The sequence below is a fragment of the Cygnus olor genome, chromosome 9 (genome assembly GCF_009769625.2).
Source record: "Cygnus olor isolate bCygOlo1 chromosome 9, bCygOlo1.pri.v2, whole genome shotgun sequence".
NCBI lineage: Eukaryota > Metazoa > Chordata > Aves > Anseriformes > Anatidae > Cygnus > Cygnus olor.
The window spans coordinates 1,037,750-1,060,053 of NC_049177.1; the positions used below are offsets into that span (position 1 = coordinate 1,037,750).

At 39.5% G+C, this 22,304-nt stretch overlaps 1 protein-coding gene across 2 annotated transcripts in view; it reads left to right on the top strand.

The window, feature by feature from the left end:
* Positions 1 to 22,304, top strand: part of PLOD2 (procollagen-lysine,2-oxoglutarate 5-dioxygenase 2) — a 50,689-nt gene that overhangs the window by 5,952 nt on the left and 22,433 nt on the right. For both annotated transcript variants that reach the window (XM_040566920.1, XM_040566921.1), the window contains exons 2-8: positions 8,153 to 8,244; positions 9,641 to 9,777; positions 15,298 to 15,461; positions 16,620 to 16,732; positions 18,343 to 18,406; positions 19,186 to 19,283; positions 21,649 to 21,750. In XM_040566920.1, the coding sequence (XP_040422854.1) occupies positions 8,153 to 8,244; positions 9,641 to 9,777; positions 15,298 to 15,461; positions 16,620 to 16,732; positions 18,343 to 18,406; positions 19,186 to 19,283; positions 21,649 to 21,750 (770 nt within the window). The remainder of the gene's footprint in view (positions 1 to 8,152; positions 8,245 to 9,640; positions 9,778 to 15,297; positions 15,462 to 16,619; positions 16,733 to 18,342; positions 18,407 to 19,185; positions 19,284 to 21,648; positions 21,751 to 22,304) is intronic.

Sequence of the window (22,304 nt, forward strand, 5' to 3'; positions counted from 1 at the left end):
GCATGTCAGGAAGCTGGGCAGCTCTCCTTGGAGAGTTGCTTCATGCTTTGCAAAGATACCATGTGCAACTATTCATTAATAGTTCTTTTCCTTGTCTGGAGAGTAAGAAATAGGTCTTATCTTTGTTCTACTACAGACTGATTCAGTAAACAGGGTCTCACCCAAGTCTCCTGCAGCTGGTGGAAAAAACCTGTAAGTGCTGCAGCTTGTGCCTGGGTTTGTTCAGGAAGTCTTGCGTTAGAAGGAGTGTGGGCCTGAGCAGTGGCCAGCGCTGTGGTGATTGATGAGTGCACACACAGGTCCTAACGAGCCTGTGTTGACTGTCCCAGCAGTACTACTGAACTGAAAATAATTAAATATATATATGTAATAGATGGGGCGGAACCAACTTGCAAATGTTTTCTAAAAATGGTTAAGTATTAATATTGGGAGTAGCTGCTGATCTTTATCTGACAGTGTGTATGTGCCTCACAGAGTGGTGTTTTTTCATTATTATTTTTCAAACCAGCTATGTTCAACAGTTGGTCACTTCCATGTAAACATTTCAGGTGCTGTATTGAGGTGACACCAGAAATGATGTGGTAGAAGGCAGGCAGCAAGCGGCAGCACCACAGGCTTGCTGCAGAGCCAGGACATATGGAGGAGGGAACTGCCTGTCTGCACCCTGTGGGCTGCGAGTTGAAGGGAGAGGATTTCTTTGTATGAGGAATCTTTACTATTTTCATAGCAGACTTTAGATGCTGAAATGCACTGTTACAGACAGCACTGTTTGCCTGTTTATAGATTGATTTAGATTCTGGATGTTTTTTCAACAATAATGGGACTCTTGAATGTTAAATCTCTTCCTAAGCTGTAGAGCATCAATTTCACATAGCGTGAAAAATAAACTTACTACCCTGTTAAGGGACTGTGTATTAGTAAGTGCTAATCTAGCATAAGTTCTGTATTATGAGAAAATTCAGAGCAACTTTTGCTTACTGTAAGCACTAATTTCTGCTAGCGCAGCTTCTTTGTTCCTTTCAAAAAAAAAACACACAACATGAGAAGTAGCAGAAGGTTGTAGCAGGCAAAGTGTATTGTTACTGAGGAAGTTGCAACAGTACCAGCTGTTTGAAAGTCACAGAAACTGGGAAATCATACATTCTATACATTTTATATTTCTTTCCCTAGACGGCTTCTGAAGGCTTTCTGCCTTCACTAGTCCTGTTGCCTGGCTAGGGACAGCTTTCTTAAGAAAGACCATGCTGGCTATTCAGTACATTCAGTGCTATTCAGAAAATCTGGGGTGAAATAAACAGTGTTATATGACTCTCTTTCACCTCGTTTTGCTAGCAGCTTTATTTGACCAGAAACTCTTTTAAGTTTGCTTACTGCTTTCTTTGTAAGTCATGTAAAGTACCATGGGGTAGACGTATGTGTTTAAAGTTTGTGTTTTTCACATTGTGTATTTAAGATCTTATTTGTTTGCTGCTAGATTACATTAGCCAAGTATATATATGTAGGTATAACTTGTAATTATGGTTACATTACATATGATAGGTTTGTTCTGTTTCCAACTCTCATCTTTTTAGAGTATGTGGATTTTCAAAAGTTTATTTGGCGTAAGATTCAAGGTCTAGGCTATAACTTTTCTTTTGTTTAGAGGAAAAAGTTTTCCTTTCGAGAAGTTTAATACTGTCTTCCTGAAAGATAAGTGAAAGCTTTTGTGCTAAAAATCTGAGTTTTGAAAGTGGTCTTTAGCATTCTGACTTCTTAGTTGGCATAGCAGCTTTGACTTGTTTGGATCTCTGTAAGTTTTGTCTTGTTCGGAAGATATTGGACAGGATTTTACATTTTTCTGGTATAACTTCCAGAAATATAACTCATCTGTTAGAGAAATTACAGGAGGTTAGTTGTAGTCTATTACTAAATAGCCTTTAATTCTTCCAAAACTTACTATTTTATCATGAAATTATCAGAAAATCTAGAATGACTTGTGGATCATGCTTTCACAGCATACCAGCTGACCTGCATACAGCTCAACCTGCACTATTATATTTCTTTAACTCCACTTACTTTTTGGGGCAATGATGTTAAAATGGCTTATCCCCCAAACCACCTGGGCTGGTGACATGCTGGGAGGTATCCCCAGGAGCTGCTGGTGTGCAAGTTTCTGTGCTGTGTGCGTGGCTGCCGATGGCGATTTCTCCTCTAGGCACAGAAATGTTCCCTTTTCAGAAGAGCAGAGAGGATGGAAAGAATGAGCAAACTGCTAATTATCTGTTCATTTAGTTTCTAATTCAGACTACTGAAAGGGTCTCAGAACATACATTTTGTTGATTGCTGTGCTTTATGTGAGGTGCATGAGGAAGGAAAATAGCATGAGGACAAGTCCTCAAGTTCCATTTGGGCCACTGGCTACATTCTCATTCCCTTCTGGATGCAGACATTGGATGGCGTTGCTGAGTTTCTGGTGATTGGCCATGGAGTAGGTTGTCTGCTGTGGGAATAAGCAGGCATATTGAAAACTGTAATCAAAAACCAAACAAACTTTTCCTTATTTTTTTCTTATTAACAGTTAATCTGTGGAAATAATAAATAATAGCAGAAGTTCAATCAGAAGCCTGTGGTTAGCTGGGACTGTTTAGTGTCATTCTGACAGCTACTTCTCAGTTTACCATACTTCTAAACATTTCTCATGACTGTGCTCTTGATGTGTGACAGAGGAGGAATCCTGACTGAAAACCCTTTTTCAGCTGTGGTACATTTTAGTTCATCTCTCCAGTGATGGAGAAGCATATTCCAGTGTGGTGTAAAGGCAAGTTAAATCGAGTCTTTTTTTTTTTTTTTTTGGAAAATTGTATCCTGTTTATCTCCCCCATCTCTAGAGGTCTGGGAGAAATAACAGACAACTACATAGCTTCTTTATTGCACTTGAATGCATCCACATGCCTTTTCCCCTCCAGGCATCTGCTCAGGCTATGCCTTGGATTAAGGTCACACAGACAACTGCCAAGGTTACCTGGCTTTCCCTAGAGAATTGTAATATCTCAGTCTGTTTTTGACAGTGTGTATATATTTGTTTTTAAAATCCTTGGAGGTGTTCCTATTAGGTCTCTAGTTCCCAAAGCTTTTCCATAGCCTCTAGCAATTTGTTCATTTGTTTGCTGGAAACCTTTGGTGGATTACTTTGCAATAAGACTGTGTTGTATAGATACTAGGACATGGATCAAACCATTTTTGAAGAACCAGTCATCATTTATTTACCATTATAAGCCACTAGTTTTACAGATAGCATAGGATTCAATGGTGTAACACGGTGCTGTGAGCAGGTGTTCTTTGATTTTTACAGCTTATGCCTACCCCAGAGAAGTCCCCAGCAGTTGAATCTGAGGGCTAAATGTCAGCTCCCATGTGGCTGTAAGCAACAGCCTCATTTTTGGCTGCTCTAAAGCTACTGTGCTAGTGCCCACAACCCCTGGTAGGAATTACATAGTAATCTCTGTCAGTGTTCACTCACGATAAATAAGAACCATGTGGGTGTGTGAGGACTGCAGCACTTTGCCTGTTCCTTTGCCAAGGTATGAGCAGAGAGGTCACCACAATTTACCACAGTCCTGTCATGGCAGCACCAGCTGAGACCTCACCATGCAAATCAGTGCAAACAAAGGCTCTGCCTTATGGCTCTTATTTCTGGAAATAAATAATTATGATACAGTCAGATCCCTGATAGTAGCAGCACAAAAAGAGTGAAGTGTTTTGATAAACATTCACTGGGTTTCTTAATGTGTTGCATGAGCTCTATATGCAATGTTGTCCTTCACAACTTGAGAACTAAAACGTTTCCTAGTTTGCATGTAAAAATGAACTGTTTGTCACTGAATATACTTTTCTTGGCCAAACACACGCTCCCAGGCTTGAACACCTGTTTAGTGAATGTAACTATCTGAAAGCTGTCTGGAATAATTGCACTGTAGTAACTTCAGCACCCTCATACCTGGCATGAACCTCTGAAGAGATTTTTTTTCTTCCCATGCCTTCCTGTTGAACCTCAGTATAGGGTTTGCGTTTCGTTTTCACACAGACTGACTCTGCTTGCAGGAGAGGGTGCCAGGCGTGGTGACCTCTGCAGTGACAGCCATGGTGGCTGTGGCGGGCTGCAGGCCCTGCTGGGCAGTTTGAGTGGGCAGGGCAGTGGCTGCCTGCTGCGTTCGTGGTTTCTCCTGTATTTTTGTATTTTGGGGATGCTGTTACAGTTGGAGAAAACTGCCATGTGCACATTTGTCCCTCCCATGAGGGGGCCAGTCAGACAGAAGAAGCCAGATAGCTCAAGTCTGGGTGTAAGACCATGTAGCAGAGCTCCTGTGGGAAGGCCCCTGGGTGGAGGGCAGGGTGGGGGTTTGCACCCAAGCTGAGTGGCAAAGCAGAGCTGTATTGCTTCAGCTGGAGGCCATCACGGTGTTTCTGTGGAGGCTGAGAATTTTGTAGCTCACCCACTGGGGAGTACCTGGCCACAGTGGTAGCTGGGGGTCTGAGAAACTGGCCAGCGCCATGGCGAGGCCTGCAGGGCGCAGGTATACTCTGCCGTGTCTTCTTTGTGTGCTCTAGTTACAGGATAAAAGTGTCTTTTCTGCTTCTTTATTTGAAACAGGCCAGTCTGTGTGCACACAAAACCAACCAACCAAGAACCAAAACAAACAAAACCCCAAAGACTAAATAGTCTGTAAATAATCTCAAATTCTAAATAGACTCTAAATAATGCTGTAATTACAATTCTGCTGCACATAAAAAGTATTTAAGTACCACATGCAGGTAAAGGTCTGTGGCAGTGCAGCATAGACATTGAAATAATGCATTTTAAATCTCTTCATCTGTTTAAAAAAAACACACAAACAACAACAAAAAACATTGGCAAGTATGCTGAAAAGAATGCATTTCCAAAGTAAACAGAACCTTTATAAAAATAGCTTCCTGTTTGTTTTGTGACTGTTTGCAAAACTGTCTCAGGCAGTCTGTTTAGATGGCTTCATTCACTATGAGCGTCATACAGATTCTTTCATTTTCATGTCAATATAAACTGCGTTATTTGTCTGGCCTGCTTTCTCTATATGGCTCAGGTTGGAATCCCTTAGCCTCTGACACATCTTTTTTTTTTCCTCCTATTCCACAATACTCAAGTAACATACCAGACTGCACAGTGAGTCTTGAAATGCATGAACAGTGTGTAGGTGGAATTACTGTGGGTCTCATTTAAAATAGAGTAACAGTATCCCATAGAGAATAGTAAATTATTTTGTGCTTGCCAGACTGTACTTGTATATTTATTTAATACTCTCTCTATTAGACTTAGTTACTATGGGGGATAAAATAAGATTGATCTGATGCAGTCGGTATCTTATCTCTTACATTATGTAGTCAAGTTCTGGTTTTGAGATCCTTGCTCTGTGCATTACTCAGGAAGTTCCACTGAAGACTGGGACTAGACTGAAAAATGTCTACCCCTACCAAATTTCGCAGTTATAGTTAGTGCTTTTCTTGTTCATCTAGGAAACTGTCAGTAATGGATTCACTCGGCTTGGTGGTGCAGTCTGGTATGATCAGATTTTCCTTTATCTGTTCCATAGTGAAAAATCCTACCTTCTGTCATCAGTTCTGTTTTAGCCATAATCTAAGATATGTTCTTCATCCATTCTGTGGTGACTCCTGTAGAATTACTTTAGATTATGTGAACTTTAAAAGAACGTAATGAACTATTATTGCTGTGCTTATGTCTGTCTGTGAGTCAGCGTGTCTGTGAGTGCATTGTGCTGGAATCCTCTGGGAGGGTTCTACTGCCCTTCTGAGGTATACTCATGGGATTTTCTTCTGATTTTTGCTTACAAAAGGCTCCTAGCTCTCATGGAAAAAAGATGGTGTAATACACCTTTTAAAACTGTCTTCCCCAAATTTTTGGGTATCCAGGTTGAGTTGATTGAAGCATTTCAAGTACTGCCAGTTTCTTTGCTGTGTGCTCTGTTGCAGGAGTGTTAGTCTGGTTTGGCCTTGACTTGGTCCTTCTCTAGGACCAGTCAGTGAGTGGAGCACCCCCACAAAAGCTGGGTGGGCAGGATATGAGAGAAGTCCCCAAAATCATGAATGAGGGTAGGGCAGGTAGCGCTGTCTGCAGCTGAACTTGGGCAGTGCCATTGTAAAGCTGTAAAAGGTCTATTCTGAACAAGTAAAATTGTGGTTTTCATGGAGTAGGTACTGGGCACGTGTGGCTGTCATTGCTTAAGGTTTACATCAGATTGATGAATGACTAGGTAAGAGCAAGGTAAAGAAATGGATCAGGTGGTTCAGGGTATAGAGAAACCACATCCAGGTCACAAAAACCCATAAACTGAGACTGGTAGAAAAAGCAGAGAAAGCATCGTATATACATACTATATATCTTTACTGAAAGGGTTGTGCAGCATTGGAATAAGTTGCCCAGGGAAGTGGTTGAGCCACCATCACTGGAGGGCTTCAAGAAACATGTGCACATAGAACTTAGTGGCATGGTTTAGTTGTGGACTTATCTAGTCCAAGCTTCAACCTAGTACTGACATCTTAGAGGTTTTTTCCAGCCTGAATGATTGTGATTCTATACTTGCCTTATCTTTGCTCTGTCTCATACATAGCCTCATGGCTGCTGCTGAGGATGGACTTGCCAGACCACTGTCTGACCTGGCAGGAGTGCTTGTGGGAGTGACTGACTTACCAATGCTGAAGCAAGTCTTCTTTCAGTGGTGGTGGTGGGGAAATCAGCAACTCCTGAGACAAATCTCCATGGTTTGCCTGCTGCAGCTATATTAGATGTGAATTTCATTAGAACATGTTTTTGTTGCTCTGCAAGTTATGTCTCTGTTCCTACAGCTATTTTTGCTAGCTCTGCTGGACTGCTTGGTGGTACCCTTTGAAATACACTCATGCTTGCCTGTAGAGCATCACACAGATCACTAGCAAGGTGCATTTCTTCTGTGAAGAAGGAGGAAGTGGATCATCTAGTGAGTTAATTTTGCTGGTGTCAAGCAAAATAAAATGGGAAGCAGTGGTTGACTTGAATAAACTCAGGATGAGCTCTCGTGTATCTGAGGGCTGCGAAGTCTGCAAGAGTGGAAGAGACCGAAGGGTTAATACAAATGTTTTTCACAGCAGCCACCTCTAGCAAGTGTTACTGTGCTAGTGAGGATAAACCCAGAGGATGTTTTATAGGAAAGTGAGGCAACAACAGGCACTGTGTCTGGAATACCCATTAGAGGTGATTAATTTGACTTTCTGTATGGGCTGATCTCCTGGGCTCTGTTCAGAGGGCAGCTGTTACTTGAACTCGGACCAAATGGGGGAACTGCAATGTGCTCTGGGATCCAGGCAGGTCTGATTAAATACTTAATGTTGGATAGGAGTCCTGTATTTTTGATAGTTTCCAATTATGTACCTCGATTATGCAATATATTGCATAGGGTATGGAACGTTGTTCAGTCGTTTAATTGGGAAAATATCAAGCTGTGTAGTGGGAATTCATGGCCTCACTTGAACTATGTCAAAAGCCCTGGGATATGAAAAGGAAGTTGGTTGCAGGGTCACTTGCTTGCATGCAGTTAAGAGGTCAAAATTACAACTGGTATAACCTGCAGACACCAGATTCTGAATAAAACAGGAAAACAAATAAAAAAAAAAAAAAAAAACATGCTCTTGTCTCTGACCAACAACTTAAAAGCACTGCATGCAACCTGCTAGGGGACTGGTTTCATCTACTCACTGCTAGGTGAAGTCCTCTGGTACCATTCAGTCATGTGACAAGAGGTGACAGGATCAGCTCAGATGGAGAAGTAATAAACTATTTTTGTTTCAAAGATTCCTTCCTGCCCAGCAGTCATACTAGCTTTGTTTTTATCTCTTGAGCCAGTTGTTTACAGAGCAGATATTACTTTGCTTCCTCTTCCTGAGGATAATTTTAAATGCAGCATCCTTGTCCATAGAAGTTCTTGTCTGATGACGTCTCATGCCTGTAATATGACAGCGTGTTTGCCTCATCTCTTTGAGTCAGATGCAGGCGAGTCGTAAAGGCCCTTGATCCAGTGCTGTACAGTGTGCTTTTGTTATAACTGTGGCCTGAAAACTTACTAATGTGTTCCTTCCTTTTGTCTTACAGATAAACTCCTAGTTTTTACTGTAGCAACTAAAGAAACTGATGGCTTTCACCGCTTCATGCAAACTGCAAGGCACTTCAACTACACAGTGAAGGTACTGTATGTTCTTATGCCAGTTATTCATACTGCACAGCCTTTAAGATGACACAGTAGTAGCTGAAGGTGTGTTGGCTTGGGTGCGCTCTGGGGTAAGGTAAGACAGTCACAGAGCCCTGCTGGTGGCCCTGCTGCCTGTGCTCTGGGGGGTGCACCTTCCACTGTCTTAGGAACTTTTTTGCAGGTTAGTAAATACCGTGGCCAGTGTCCTCAGTTGCTTGTAGGCTCTCTTGTGATTTATCATGTAGCCTTGCTTTTCAGTGCTCCTCATTTTGTTTGAGCAGCTGCATGACTGCTTCTGGAAGCTGCAGTGGCAGCACAAAAGGCTTTGGGTGTCCCTGTCCTCCTTAACCAAGGCTGGGGCCCTGCTGTGGGGAAGGAGGGAGGGTCACAACTGCAAAACTGCAAGTTTCCTTGTGCTTCCTGAGAACCTGTAATTCTCTGAGAGCACAAAATGTTTCTGTCATTCTTCCCAGCCCCTTATGCCTTGTTCTGCATCTCCATATGTCACGTATTGAGGTTGGCCTCGACGTGACCTTGGGGAAAAAAGGAAAGCACTAACCTCCTTGTAAACTTCCACGTAAATTGGTTCTGCAAGAGAAAATTCAGGAATTCAGATCGTGTTGTGATAACTTACCGCTTGCTTACCAGTGTCTAAACTATAATTAAGACATGATTTGGGTCTCTGAAGTTTAATATCTGATGCTGAACTTGGAAGACTGAGAGAACCTTTCCTTAATGCGGTGCTGAGGCACCTGAGAAGCCTGGGCTCTGGGTATGCCAATTAGCTTTGCAGATTGTCTAAAACACTATGCAATGCAGTTCTTGCATATATTAGGAGTTCCAAAAATCTTTTGTTCCTTATGCTCAAAACCCACAGAAGGTTTAAGGTGTAATAGGTTGTAAGACCTGGCTAGGGAATAATTTTGTTTACCAGATCTTAGCAGCACTCTGTAAATTGAGAAATCCATCCTTTACTTTTTATAAAAGTGTTCTGGGGGGATTTTGGGAAGACTGGAGCTTGGGTTTTTTTATTAATAATATCCTGATCCAAGCTCTCTTATACTTCCTGTTTCTAAAATGATTACATTGTCTTTTAGAGGTCTCATTCAGAATGTTTTTTCTAATACAAACTTTGAAACAGTTATTCAGTTTTTCCTTTTTCTGAAGAAGGCATGCTCATTTCTTATTTGGTTAAGAAATGTCTCGTGTTTTTGCAGTGATGTCATTGTGCTGAATGCTGCTTCAGACATGGAAAACTTACGATGCTGGAAATGCTGGCTTGCTGTGCTTTAATGTGTTGCTTCTGCTTTAACATCTGTTTTCAATGAGGGTCTACCTAAAAAAGCCTCTTGTTTTTGGTACCAGCAAAAAGCGCTTTTTCCTTATTCCAGGTACTTGGAAAAGGTGAAGAGTGGAGAGGTGGTGAGCTGGCTAACTCTATTGGTGGAGGGCAGAAAGTTCGACTGCTGAAAGAAGGCATAGAAAGCTATGCTGATCAAGAGGACTTGATTGTAATGTTTGTTGAATGGTGAGCGAACCTGGCTTGTTGCCTTTACATTTTAGTCTGGGTAGGCACTCAGAAGTAGGTGATGTGACATGGGGAAAAGCAGCATGCAACTTTCAGCCTCTCTGTTTATTTGAGACAGTTTGCTTCTATTTTTTTCCATTCATAAAAATAGTAGATTGTGCTTGGAGCAGTCACTGATTTTTTTTTTGTTTTTTTTAAGGGATCTACAGGTGTAAGAGTTGCTCATAGTTCTGCTGCCTTGAGGCAGTGAAAAAAAGTTGTTGGAGCTGACAGGCTTTCAGCATGCATCCTTCCCCTGTTCCCCCGCTGTAATGCGGGATGTGGCTGGGAGCTGCAAGTGAGGGGTGGCAAAAGCAGCTCCAGAAATCAAGTGCTCAGCTGGGACCAGAGCATGATCTTGTTCCGTGAAGTATCTGTCATGTGAAGGAAACTGGAAAATGGGCTCTTAAGGAAAGCACTTATGGAGACAACTCCTTTTATGCTAGAAAACTGAAACAGGAGGCTCCGTGCCAGATAGGCCCCCGGTGCCTGTGCTGCCTGTGTGGTGGAAGCACGGACGGAGAGTGCTGCTGAGGGGTGCCAGATTACAGCTCATAGCAGGGCTATGCCTGAACATCCTCACTGGAGGCCAGATAGGTTTCTTTGTCTCAGAAAACAGGGAGCACAAACGTGTTCAAAACCAGATTTTTTTCCATGGCTTCTCTCTGCCTTTTTTTTCCATCCTGTTCTTTTGCTCCTGTGACAAGAGCATGATTTGAGCAGCTAAGAACTCAGCTCAGGCCATCACCAAAGTCTTCCATGCCAGAGTGGGCTCATAGCACTGAAGGAATCCTACAGGAGGGTGCGGGACCAGGCCCTGAATGAGAGGCATGCAACCCTGAGCACAGCCAGCCAGCTCTTTGGGGGCAGCTGAGTGCAATCCTGGAACTCCATGCATGGTTGGTGCTCTGTTACTGACTTGTTTGGGGTGTCTGCTCCTGAATTTCCCTTCAGCACTTAACCTGCCTCTCTTCATTTGGTAGCTGAAGAATATGAGGGACCCTTTTGCAATTCAGAAGTTGGTCAGGATCTGTTCAGCAAACCTCATCACAAGGAAAAAGTGGTCAGACAGTAGTATTTAATGAAAAGTTCACTTGTTGCTTTGCCTAAGTTAAAGTTGGAGTAGCCTATTAAACTGCCAGCAGTCTTAAAGATGCAATTCATTTTTTCTTTTTAAATTTAGCCTCTTGTGATAAGTAGGAGGTAGAGTTAGAAGGCCCATGTCGAAGTCATCTTAATCACTTTATGAACAAGCTTTATATGGGAAATGGTTTAAATATCTTTCTAAATTCTATTTGTTTTTAAAAATGACTTTAAAAATAACATACAGTTTAGAGCTATATGTTCATTTTCTTCAATTATTTTCTTAGTGACTTGATTAGCAGTTTTGCATTCAATAAGTGGAAATCAAGTATCTTTCTAAAAATAAATATATAACATGTTTATACTGTTCTACTGATCTTCCAAAGCTTGATATGCGTTTAAGAGTAATTTCGGGGATTTTGTTCTTTACTAGACTCAAATGTTTCCAGAATGATTGTTACGTACATTGACTTTTCTTGTTTTTAAATTTATTATCATGATGCCTCTATATTTTTCCCTATATGGCAAAATATGCAAACTTTTATCAGTTTTTGTATAGCTGAAATTCTTCTCCAACATAATTTATTCTCTTTGGGGTGGGCTGTTAGATAGGGATGGATGAGAGAGTACGGAGGACCACGTGTATTGAAGTACAGATGCCATAATCTTTCTTTCCGTGAAAAATTGCAATTTCAGGCCTTCCACATTCTTGAAGACAATAATCCCAAGCATATATTGACTTAAAGCTAGTGGAAGAGCCTCCAAATAAGGGGGAAGGGAAGTCTTCTTTCTGATTCTAGCCCTATGTTTTAATTGTAATGAGTGTTTTCATTTTTAGGAATCCTGGTTTGCAATTTAAATGTTGGGAAACACAGCACTAAATTTGGAAATGTCAAATATAATGAGCTCCCTTTCTTTTTCAAGTATTTTTCATTATATTAATGGTCAGGCATTTTGAAATATTAAACTGGGGGGCGGGAAGGAAACATCTGGTTTACTTACTGTAACTAGGCAAGTCCTTTCTAGTGAGCTGTTTATTTAAATGTAGCTTCTTGCCATTTTCTGAGCAGTGTTTTTTACGTGGCTCGCAACTCTGGAAATAGTTTGAACTTACTCAGTTCCTTAGTGAATGGCTTGTGTCTAGGTGCAGATAGCAAAACACTCTGCCTGCAGATGGAATATTTAAATTAGGTTTGTTTTGGCAAGAGCTAACTGCTGGTTTACTTTGGAGCATTTCAGATTGAACTGGCTAAGGGCCAGTGTAGACTGGACTGAAATGGCTGGTGCTGTGGCTGCTCACCCAGAACTCCCACAGCAATCGACTTGGGTCATGGAAGATTTCTGAAATCTCAATCACTTTTTTAAACATTCCTCAGGAAGTGAAGGATAACCATTTTGAGATGTGCAGAAAATGCTAGTCAGGTGTGGTTCTGGTGGAGATACTTTGCAAACAGCAAGGTGGCTGTGGGGTCTAATAGTCCATGTAAGTAATACAAAATGTGAGACAGGAATTACCATTACACATGGTTACCAGCAAGCCCCCTCTTGCTTGTACTTTGAACTCTTACCCTGCAGCTCAGATAGTAACAAATCCTTATTGTTGTAAAAGCTGTGAGTGCAAAAGTTGCACATTCAGTTCTGGTTGTGGCTGCAAAAAAGGAGGAAAGGAGGAAGGATTCCAGCCCTGAACATCTGCCATCTGGGAGCTTCAGGAAATGAGGCTGGAGTTGTGGAAACTTTCTTTCCCCCCTGCCCCCCCCCCCCCCCCCCCCCCCCTTACCTTTTAGTTAATCACAAGGATTTATGAAGAATAAATAAGAGTATGTGAGCTCTTCCAGCTTGCCAGGACAGCCTGCTTCTTCCTGGATATATCTCTACTTTCTCTCCTCTGGCCAATTCTGATATCCTACTCAAAATGAGAGCACAGGTCATGTGCACAATCCCTAGAAAGAGTGTCAGCTCTCAGGGATAGTCCTGGGACCCATTCTGCAAAGATCTTAGTGGCGTAGACCTGAGGTGGGTCCTCCCTTGTGGTAGGAATTCAATGCTGGATACACTGAACATAATCTGATGTAGCAGGTAAGCAAGGCAAGTGGTTGCTATATTGGTTTTAGCTTGGTTCTAGAAGTTTTCCTGTTGCCTGGAGAGAAAACCTTGTAAAGCAGCTGGTGAGGGACTGGCAGCAAGGGGCAGAAGGTGGAGGCCCTGCATGGGGAGGGAGTGTGGAATAAGCCTGCAGGTTACAGCCTTACTTGCCCTTCTCACCAAATAGAGGGCCATGATCTTGTGGATCTCTTCCAACTTGGGACATTCTGTGATCTTAAAATCATTGGAAAATGTAGGTACATGGTGGATTCATGCTCTTGCATAATATCCTTTAGTTTGTAAAGTTTACAATAATTGCTAATACAGTTTAGCTGTTCTGAGCTCTGTACTGTGCTTTGTATTATAAACTGTGCTGTATTAAGTAGCACATCCCCTTCCCAAGCAGAGCCTGTGGCTAGCCCAGCGTGTTGCTCAGCTTTGGCTTTCTTTTCCAGAATGACACTCCTCGGGAAGCAATGTTCCAGGGGTGTTTGGTTCCTTCCTGCAGCTGTAAGTCATTGCAGCAGTAGCACTAACTCAAAGAGAAGCACAGCCTGCCACAAGCTATTAAGTTAAAGTCTCAGACAAATCTGTGTTATTGTCTGTCGTCTTCAACTTGTCTCCTGTTTCTTCCTTGTTCTTCATGCTCATTCTGGCTTTGATTGGGCTGCACCAATTGAATGGGAAAGGGAGGGAAGTATTTTTCTGTATGTTTTGGGCTGAAATGGGCATTTTTTTGTAAAAACTGGGGAAGCTCCAAAATGTACATTATATTTTTTTCATACATTCTTCTGCCAAAGTTACAGAAAAACAAAACAGAGTTTGCAGAAAACCGCTTACTTTATATAGACTACATAATACACTTCCTCTCCAGGGCTCATGCTTTGTTCTGTGGTGGTGATCTGTTGCATTTGTAAGCCAGCTGTTGTTCAGTTTTCTTAGTCCAATTGCATGAAATCCCCTTTGAAGAAAGGATGTTTTTAAAATAATTCAGAACTGTAATAAAGGAGTACCAGAAGGCTAGAAGGGTTGATTTCTTGGCACTGTTGCTGAGCAAAGCATTGCAATGCAAAAAGTTTTGTTTACTGCTGGAGTGGGTACTACTGCCCTTCCTTTCAACCCAGCTCAAATACTTAGCGAGGACAAGATCTTGATCAAGGTCAGACCTGTACTTTTCTTCTGCCCTATTCCAGGATTGCTGATTTTTGGTGACTAAGATTGTGGAGTAAGAACATGCCCACAAGTTATGGCTGAGACAATAACATTAAATCCAAATACTTTGTTTTTTTCTGCCAGATTAGTCTGCTATGATCAGGTTCCAATATTTGTCATTGAATGCTATGTAAAATGAACCTTGAAGTGGTTTGTGCATTCGTGCTTTTATATGTACTATCAAGTACAAATAAAGGAGAGTTATACTCTAAATAATTTAATCATTTATACTCATTTTGAATTTTTTTCAGTGGCGTTAATTTAGATTTGATTCAACAACACGTAACCGCTAGGTTTGTGATACTACATGACCTTTGCTAAACCTGTGCATATCTTTTATTTTGGTTTAGTGTTGACCTCTGGTTATGGATAACTACTGTTTTTAGGTATGAACTCTCCACCTGTAGGTCTCATTGAGAGTTAGGAGTCAGATCTGATGAATGCATAAAAGCAGGTGATGTTTTTTATAAGTAGATACTCTGAAGTTTAGAGTCTTCTGAAGTATTCAGTGCATCAAAGCCATTAAAGCAGAAATCTGTATATTGTCAGGATGCAGCACAGTTTAAGTTTACGGATAACTAGATTGTGTTGAGAAACAAGAGTACATGCTCAAAAAGACTTTCTAGAAGAGAGTCTGCGCCATTGTATTTTGGAACAAAATCATCTTGCGTTTGCTGGAAAGTCACCTAAATCATTTTTCAGTCCTACTCTTTAATGTAAAAAGATTTTGTTCTTTTAAACATAAAAGTTTTCTAAGGGGACAATATACTTACATAAGCATTACTCAATACATGAAATCTGAAAACCAGTTTCAGGTAGACAAACTCTGAAGGAAGAACATCCAAAATGTAGAAGGCTCAGAAAAATGAGTGTAAATAGAAGGGGAAACTGTTAGATTAATGGTATTGATTGAGGACTTATTCTCCTAGAAGGGTATAGGATTTTTATATGATGATACAGCATGATTTCTTGAGTCACTTTTCAGAATAAAATGGCTGTCTATATGATTTTAAAAAGTTAAATAATCCAACCCTTTTTATTTTAATGTTTGTGTTCAAAAACAACAAATAAATCTAATGAACATCTTTTCTGCATTTTCAGCTACGACGTCATCTTTGCGGGGGGGCCTGAAGAACTGCTAAAGAAATTTCAGGAAACGAATCATAAAGTGGTGTTTGCAGCAGATGGACTAATTTGGCCAGATAAAAAGCTAGCTGACAAGTATCCTGTTGTCCGGAGCGGAAAACGATTCCTGAACTCAGGAGGCAAGTGTGATTTATGAATGCATTAAACTCTTGAACTTGACGTTGACTCTCTTTGGCTGTCTGTTTTGTGTTTTTTTTGTGTAGTTGTTCCTGAACTCCCCAAGAACAAACTGGAGATTGGATTTGCTGTTTACCACTCCCTGCCCCTTGAATGTCTGCTCGTCTGTGCTCAGGAATATATTTCCTTCAAACTTTTAGGGTATTTTTGGCAATACTGGTGTGAAAAGCACATAAATCAAGTACAGTCTGGGGTGTAACTCTGCCTTGCAGTGAAGTGCTATGCAGGGATTGCCCAGTTGCAACCAACTGGATCTGCTTCAGAAACGATATAGGGGTACAAGCCAAAGTAGTACATGCTATCTGCAGGGACATGTCATGAGTTGTATCAGAATTCTCTGCTTTGGCTCTCTTGTTCTGAAGGATCTCGACACCCTGGTGATGGTGCTGCCTGCTCCATCAGCACAGCTTGAGCCATTCGTTCCAAGAGAAGTGTGGGTTACTCCAGTTTATTTCAATGCAGTGTTAATTCTGGAGTCACTTCTCCTTTAAATGCCAACTTTGTTAATTTTGCAGCTGATTAACACATGCATGCATTGATGCTGACATTTCCCTGCTACAGAGCATGGTAAATCACTCTTTCTGGATATGTGGTGCTGGGCACTGTGCAGATCTGGTTGTCCCCACATCTTTCTCTCTCTTTACCTCACCTATCATCCCTATCTTTCTGTTTTCACTTAAATGTAATGCATTTCATGTTTGAACTGTATTCCTCTTGTACTTCTGACAGGATTAGATTCAGGCTTCTCTGCCAGAAGGAAGTGATAAAAACGAAGCTTTTTTCCTACAGATGGGCTTCTTTCTTGGGAGCAGTAGTAGCCCAGTCTCATGCTGTGGAGCTCACAGGACCATCTAAGGCACATCTCTATTTCCTATTTTTCCCCTTAAAATAGTGTTAGTATAAAAATAACCCTTAATTATGAACTCTTTAAAACAAAACTAATGCATATTGCAGGAAAAAAACTAAATTTTTGAGCCAAGGTGTGTAAACTTCATACTTTTCCTTTGCTGGCACCAGAAGTCTGAATGAAGTCCATGACTGATAGACAGCATTGGCAGAGTAGTGCTTTTTATGAAAATAATTTGTGTGTGATATTGCAGGATTTATTGGTTATGCTCCATATATAAATCGTATTGTGCAGCAATGGGATCTGCAGGATAATGACGACGATCAGCTGTTTTACACCAAAATCTATGTTGACCCATTGGCACGGGTAGGTAGTGACTGGCTTTCTCACTTCTTTCTGCTTGAAATAGCATGCTGCTCCTCATAAAACATCAGGAGATAAAAATAAAAGGAGTGCTGTCTCCTTTTTTTCTGAATGCCATGTTGACACTCTTGTTTGTTCACTGGAGGCTCCTACTGTCAGAATGATGAACAGGCTTCTGAAGGATCATGACTTGAAATATTATTTCAGGCTGCCAGCATATCCAGGCAGGCTGTACTTTGTTGTTAGAAATAATAGATCTGAGGTATGTGATCAGGAACATTCATCTCAATGAGGGTCCTGTGTACTCTGCAGTTTGACAGTTGGAAAATGTGGTATTTTTCCAGAGTGTCACTAAACTACTTGCTGATTTAGTGTTTTTTGAATTTTGGCTTGCTGCCATTTCAGGTCCTGTCTGCAACTGCCTCTGGCTCCTCAGCTTTTTATGTGGATACATTCTGTAAGACTGCATCATAAATTGTGGGGTGAGACCCCTTCGAGCCATAGCTTAACAAAGGTCTTTGCCAAGTAGCAGCATTACAGTATGGCAGGTTAGAGACATGGCCCTTATGCTGGAAAAAGAGGGTTAAGTCTCCTTAATGATGTTTAGATGCAAAAGGACTTTTAAAAGCTGATATTGCAGTATTTTGAGAATGATTTTGAGCATGTGTGCTTAAGACAGATGTAAAGTCTTTGAAATATATGTGTTTTTCTGTTAAGTTCTATCAAGTTGTTCCTGCAATGCAGAGCATGTGTACATCCAGGTACAGAAATGTTTGAACTGTCTTTATGCAAGTTAAGTCAGATGCTAGATATGCAATTGAAAAGACAGGGAGTAGAGACACTAGAGCTGACTCTGCACCGAAGTCAGAAGTAATAACAATTAGTTGTCTGAACAGAGTATTGTAGACAAAGTGTATTCCTCAGCACAGAGTACCACTACACTGTGCTTCAAAACACCTCTGTAGTTCTGGCTTGGGATGCTATGCCCTGTATTAGCACTGATTCTCTGTATGGTTATGTCCAGAACTGTAGAATATATAAGGAAGTCTTGGATGATTCAAAGCAGTCATCATATCTAAACAAGTGCTTTAAAATCTATTTTAAAGGCTATGTATTTTGATCAACTTGTTAAAACTTTAGAACAAGGTACACTAAATAGGAATGCAGGTAGGTATAATAACTTGTTACTAGGAGCATGTTTTAAAGTCAGTGGTATTTTCTGTTCTGATATGATTTTTGTTTGATTCTTCTATTTTTTTAAAACTGTGAAATGTAATGATTTTGATAAGAACTGCCAGTAAGTTTTGTTGCTTGTCCAAGAATTGTAAATATCCTTTAAGATAAGATTTTCTTTGGCTTATATTGCCAAATTGTAGTTTCTTTGGAGAGTTATCATTTTTATCATTCAAGTTTAGATAAGGCTTTTGCATATATAAAACTGATTGCTATAGAACTGCAAAACTTAACAGTAGAAAATCAAGAATTAAATCTGAGAGCTAAGTATGTAAAGTAGTTTAACACAATTACTTGCTGTCACTGTAATGTGCCTGTAGCATGACAGTAAAAGCATTGACTTTTAGAATACCTCAGCATCTTTGCTACTTTTATTTCAGGAACGCATAAACATTTCTTTGGACCACAAATGTACCATTTTCCAGACCCTAAATGGGGCTATTGGTAAGTGTATGATATGCATGTTGTCTCTCATTAAATGGGTTATTAACACTTTCTTTGCTTAATCATGAACATAGTTCCTTAAGAATATGCTTCTTTGTCTCAAAGAAATATTTGTATGGGTAAACCTGATTACCATATTAATCACAGGTCTTCAGGTCTTCTATTAGTTGATTGCTTCCACTGACAAAAAAAAAAAAGACTTAAAATAGGAAAATAATTTTAAATAAATGAAATTAACAATAAATACAAAATTAGGAAATGTTTTTCCATCAGCCTTTCACAAACTTAATTACAGCAGTAAGGATGGTAATTAAAATTGCATTCTCGATGTTATATATATTGAAATGAATGTGGAATGATATGTTGTTTCCTTTCTTTAATTGTCTTGAATTAAAATTGAAAACTGCATTTGTACAAACTTCCTTCCTTATGTTTATCCTCCAATTATAGAACAGCTTTATATTCAGATCATATCTAAAATAACCATGCAATTTCTTTATAAATAGCTTTTGGACAAAATTAGTCTTTTAATCAGGCTTTATTCAAATTTTGAAGGCTGCTGATGGCAAACTCTGAAGCTTAATGTAGCCTCATTTGGTGCAAAGAACTTAGAGTTCAAGGTCTGGTTAAAAACTGAAAAACTTTCAGATAAACTTCCAGATAAGTAACATTAAAAATGATAGCTACAGTAGGACATACTGTATCAGCAAGAACTTAAAGAAATCTGAATTTTTAGCTTTTTATAAACTTTTTACAGTATGTTCCTTATTAATCTGCAGATGAAGTTCTTCTGAAATTTGAAGAAGGAAAAGTAAGAGCAAGGAATTCTGCGTATGAGACATTACCAGTCACTGTTCTTGGAAACAGTCCAACTAAAGTGAGTGACAGTTGGGTTTTGGTTTTGTGCAAAGACAGCACTTTTGTTTCAGGCAAAAACAATGGAAGAATCTGAAGCAGTTGTAGCGCACCACTACTGCTCACTTCCAATTAATGTTAATAAAATTTGCAGGGATAAACAAACCATTCTATCAGCAGTCTCCATCATGTCATTCTGTTGTCACTGTAACTTGATATCACTGCTGGAACAGCTCACTTTGCTCCCAAATTCATTGAGCATGAGATATTAGAAGCAAATAAGCTGATGTTAGTTTTCTCGCTATCACAAAATAATTCTTGAAGGTAGTGAAGAATTTCTATCTGTTTATTAAATGGTAATCAGAAGAGTAAGTTTTCAAGGGAAGAAAAGTCTAAGCAAGAGCTGCAGACTGGGGTACAAAACAGCAATTGTCTGATCCTACCACAGACGTGCTTACGTGAGCATGTGTATACACACATATATTAAAAATATACTGCATATAGGTGCATACATACAGCTCACATTTGTTGCATCTTCAGTGATACTGATCACTATCTTCAATGTAACAATGACTCACTAGTTTCAGGACCATGTTTCTGCCATATGAAATATCTGATTTGATGTTTTCTCTCCATTTGTAAGGATTTGATGGTCCAAAGGACCGGGCATAGTTCTTTTGGGAGAAATGGCTACATCTTGGTTGTATGGCAGCTGCATTTTTTAATCGCATGGTTATTATCTCTAATAGCCTACATAGCCTATTAGAAGGGTTGGGCACCATAACTTCCTAAGTTCTTCTGAATGCACATTCTTTAATGTAACTCATTATTTTCAGAAAAATACCTCTAAAGAGAATGAAAGGTTTTGAAACTCATATTAGTATCCCAACAAATGTTTTTTTGTCTGTGGTATTTCGTATAATGAATTAGTGAATTTACTAATGTCATTATTTGTTTGGCCTATAATTAATTACTCAGTAGTGGTGAAATATATGACCCGATTCTTCTATATAGCTTCAGCTATTTTGCCTCAATTAGAACCTCAGTTTGGTTATCATCATTGGCTTTGTGGGGGTTTTCATGTTGCCGGTGAAAAGAAAGATGCTATATTTTTCAGTGGGGCAAACAGCTTAGGCCGAAACTCCTTACGCTAATCCACAAAGTATGCTACATTAAACAAAACTCAATCTCTACATGTAATTGTCATTTTAAAAACAAAAGAAAATTTTATTAAATACCACTTTCTCAATCTGTGATTAGATTCTTCTGTTTTAAGCGCAGAATAGTATTAAAAGACAATAATAAAATGGGATTGGAAAAAGTTTTCACTAGTTAGTAAATAAACTAGCACTAAATTCCCAGAATCAACTCCAAAAAGTAAAAGTTGTGTTTATAAGAACTTTCTCTCTTGTAAGTAATCTGATTTGCAGATTAACAAATTGCATTGGTCGAAGATGCTTCTTTTAAATAGATACCAAATTATGTGACATCTACTATTTTTTGCCAAAGTTTTTCTAGACTTTATTGTACATCTCTGAAACAATTCTATCTATAATCTGTCAAGAATGGCTTTCAATATACACAAACAAACCTTCCGAAGTGTGATAAAATGCAGGCTGAATATTGGTCTGGACTGTGTTGTCTATGCAAAATGATATTCTATCCTTCCAGTTTTGATAAAGGCAGTAGACAAGCAGCCTTTCCTCAGGTATACTGTCTGTAGTATAAGAGATCCATTGCAAATTGTAGTAGAGAAGTGTGAAGCTCTGCACAAGTTTGTTGTTGAATCTAGGAGGACAGGGCAGCCCAGGCAGTCCATCAACAGAAAAAGTACAGTTTGTTCGTTGCCAATTCAAAATGTGTTAAGAAGGTAGATGCTGCTTTAAAACATATTCCACTGGCTGGCTTCTGAGTCTTCGCATAGTCTGCCAACATATATCATCAGGAAATACACCTACGTTGTCTATGTGCTTTTCATATAGCCAGTCTGTGTGCTTTGTGTTAAGGGTTGATTCTGATATATGGGAAAAGAATTAACTATAATAATCTTTTTGGTTTGAAATCATGCACAGCAGCTTTTGAGAGCTAGGTGATCTATAGTGTGTTTCTTGTACATCATACAAGCACTCTTGAAACAATTTTTTGTTTAATTGAAACCATAAATGTAGGTATTAGGAGAGTAGTATAATTTCTGGTTTATAAATAAAAAAGTAAATTTTTACTGGGTATTTTTGGATGTTGGTTTGATTTTTAGATTAAAAAAAAAAAAGACAGTCTATTGCCATTAGGTATATGGGATTAAATGATTAAGCCTGAATTCTGTAAAAGGTACAACTCACTGATGACATGCACATCTCAGTAACCTGAATTGGTCACTTGTTTACCAGATTCACTTGAATTACTTGGGAAACTATATCCCCAATGCTTGGACACGGGAAACTGGATGCAGTATTTGTGACTTAGACTTACTAGACCTGTCAACAGTAAAGGTAAGAATACTTTCACTGGAGCAACACTATTTTGAAAGGTGTGTAGTGATTTCTGAAGCAAAATGTCTTCAGTATGCAGTATTATGTTTTCTAGACACCTGAGGATATTTTGTCTGATATATGAAACTATAAGGAAGGAATTTTAATTTACTGGAAATATCAATACTTTTAGAAATATTTTCATGCGTGCATTTTAACATAGGTTTCCCAAATATTACTGAATCTAGTCCCTTCCCCCAAAAGCTCTCCAGATCCTTACTTCTGTTCATTGAGGATGAATGAATCATTTCTGAATCGTGCAAGATTCAAGTGAATAACTTGAATTTTTGGGAGGTATGGAAGCTCTTTATATCTTTCAGATTTTTAAATAAAGACCTTCACAAAAACAACACCAAAACACTAGAATATGCATCAGTTTAATAATTTGTTACAAACGGTGATTAACAGTTAGCTGCTACATGCTTGCAGTTGCTGTTTTCTGAGAGATATAGAGAAATAATCAATTTCTTTGCCTTGTAAAGGATGATACAAATATCTGTATATCAATATATGTG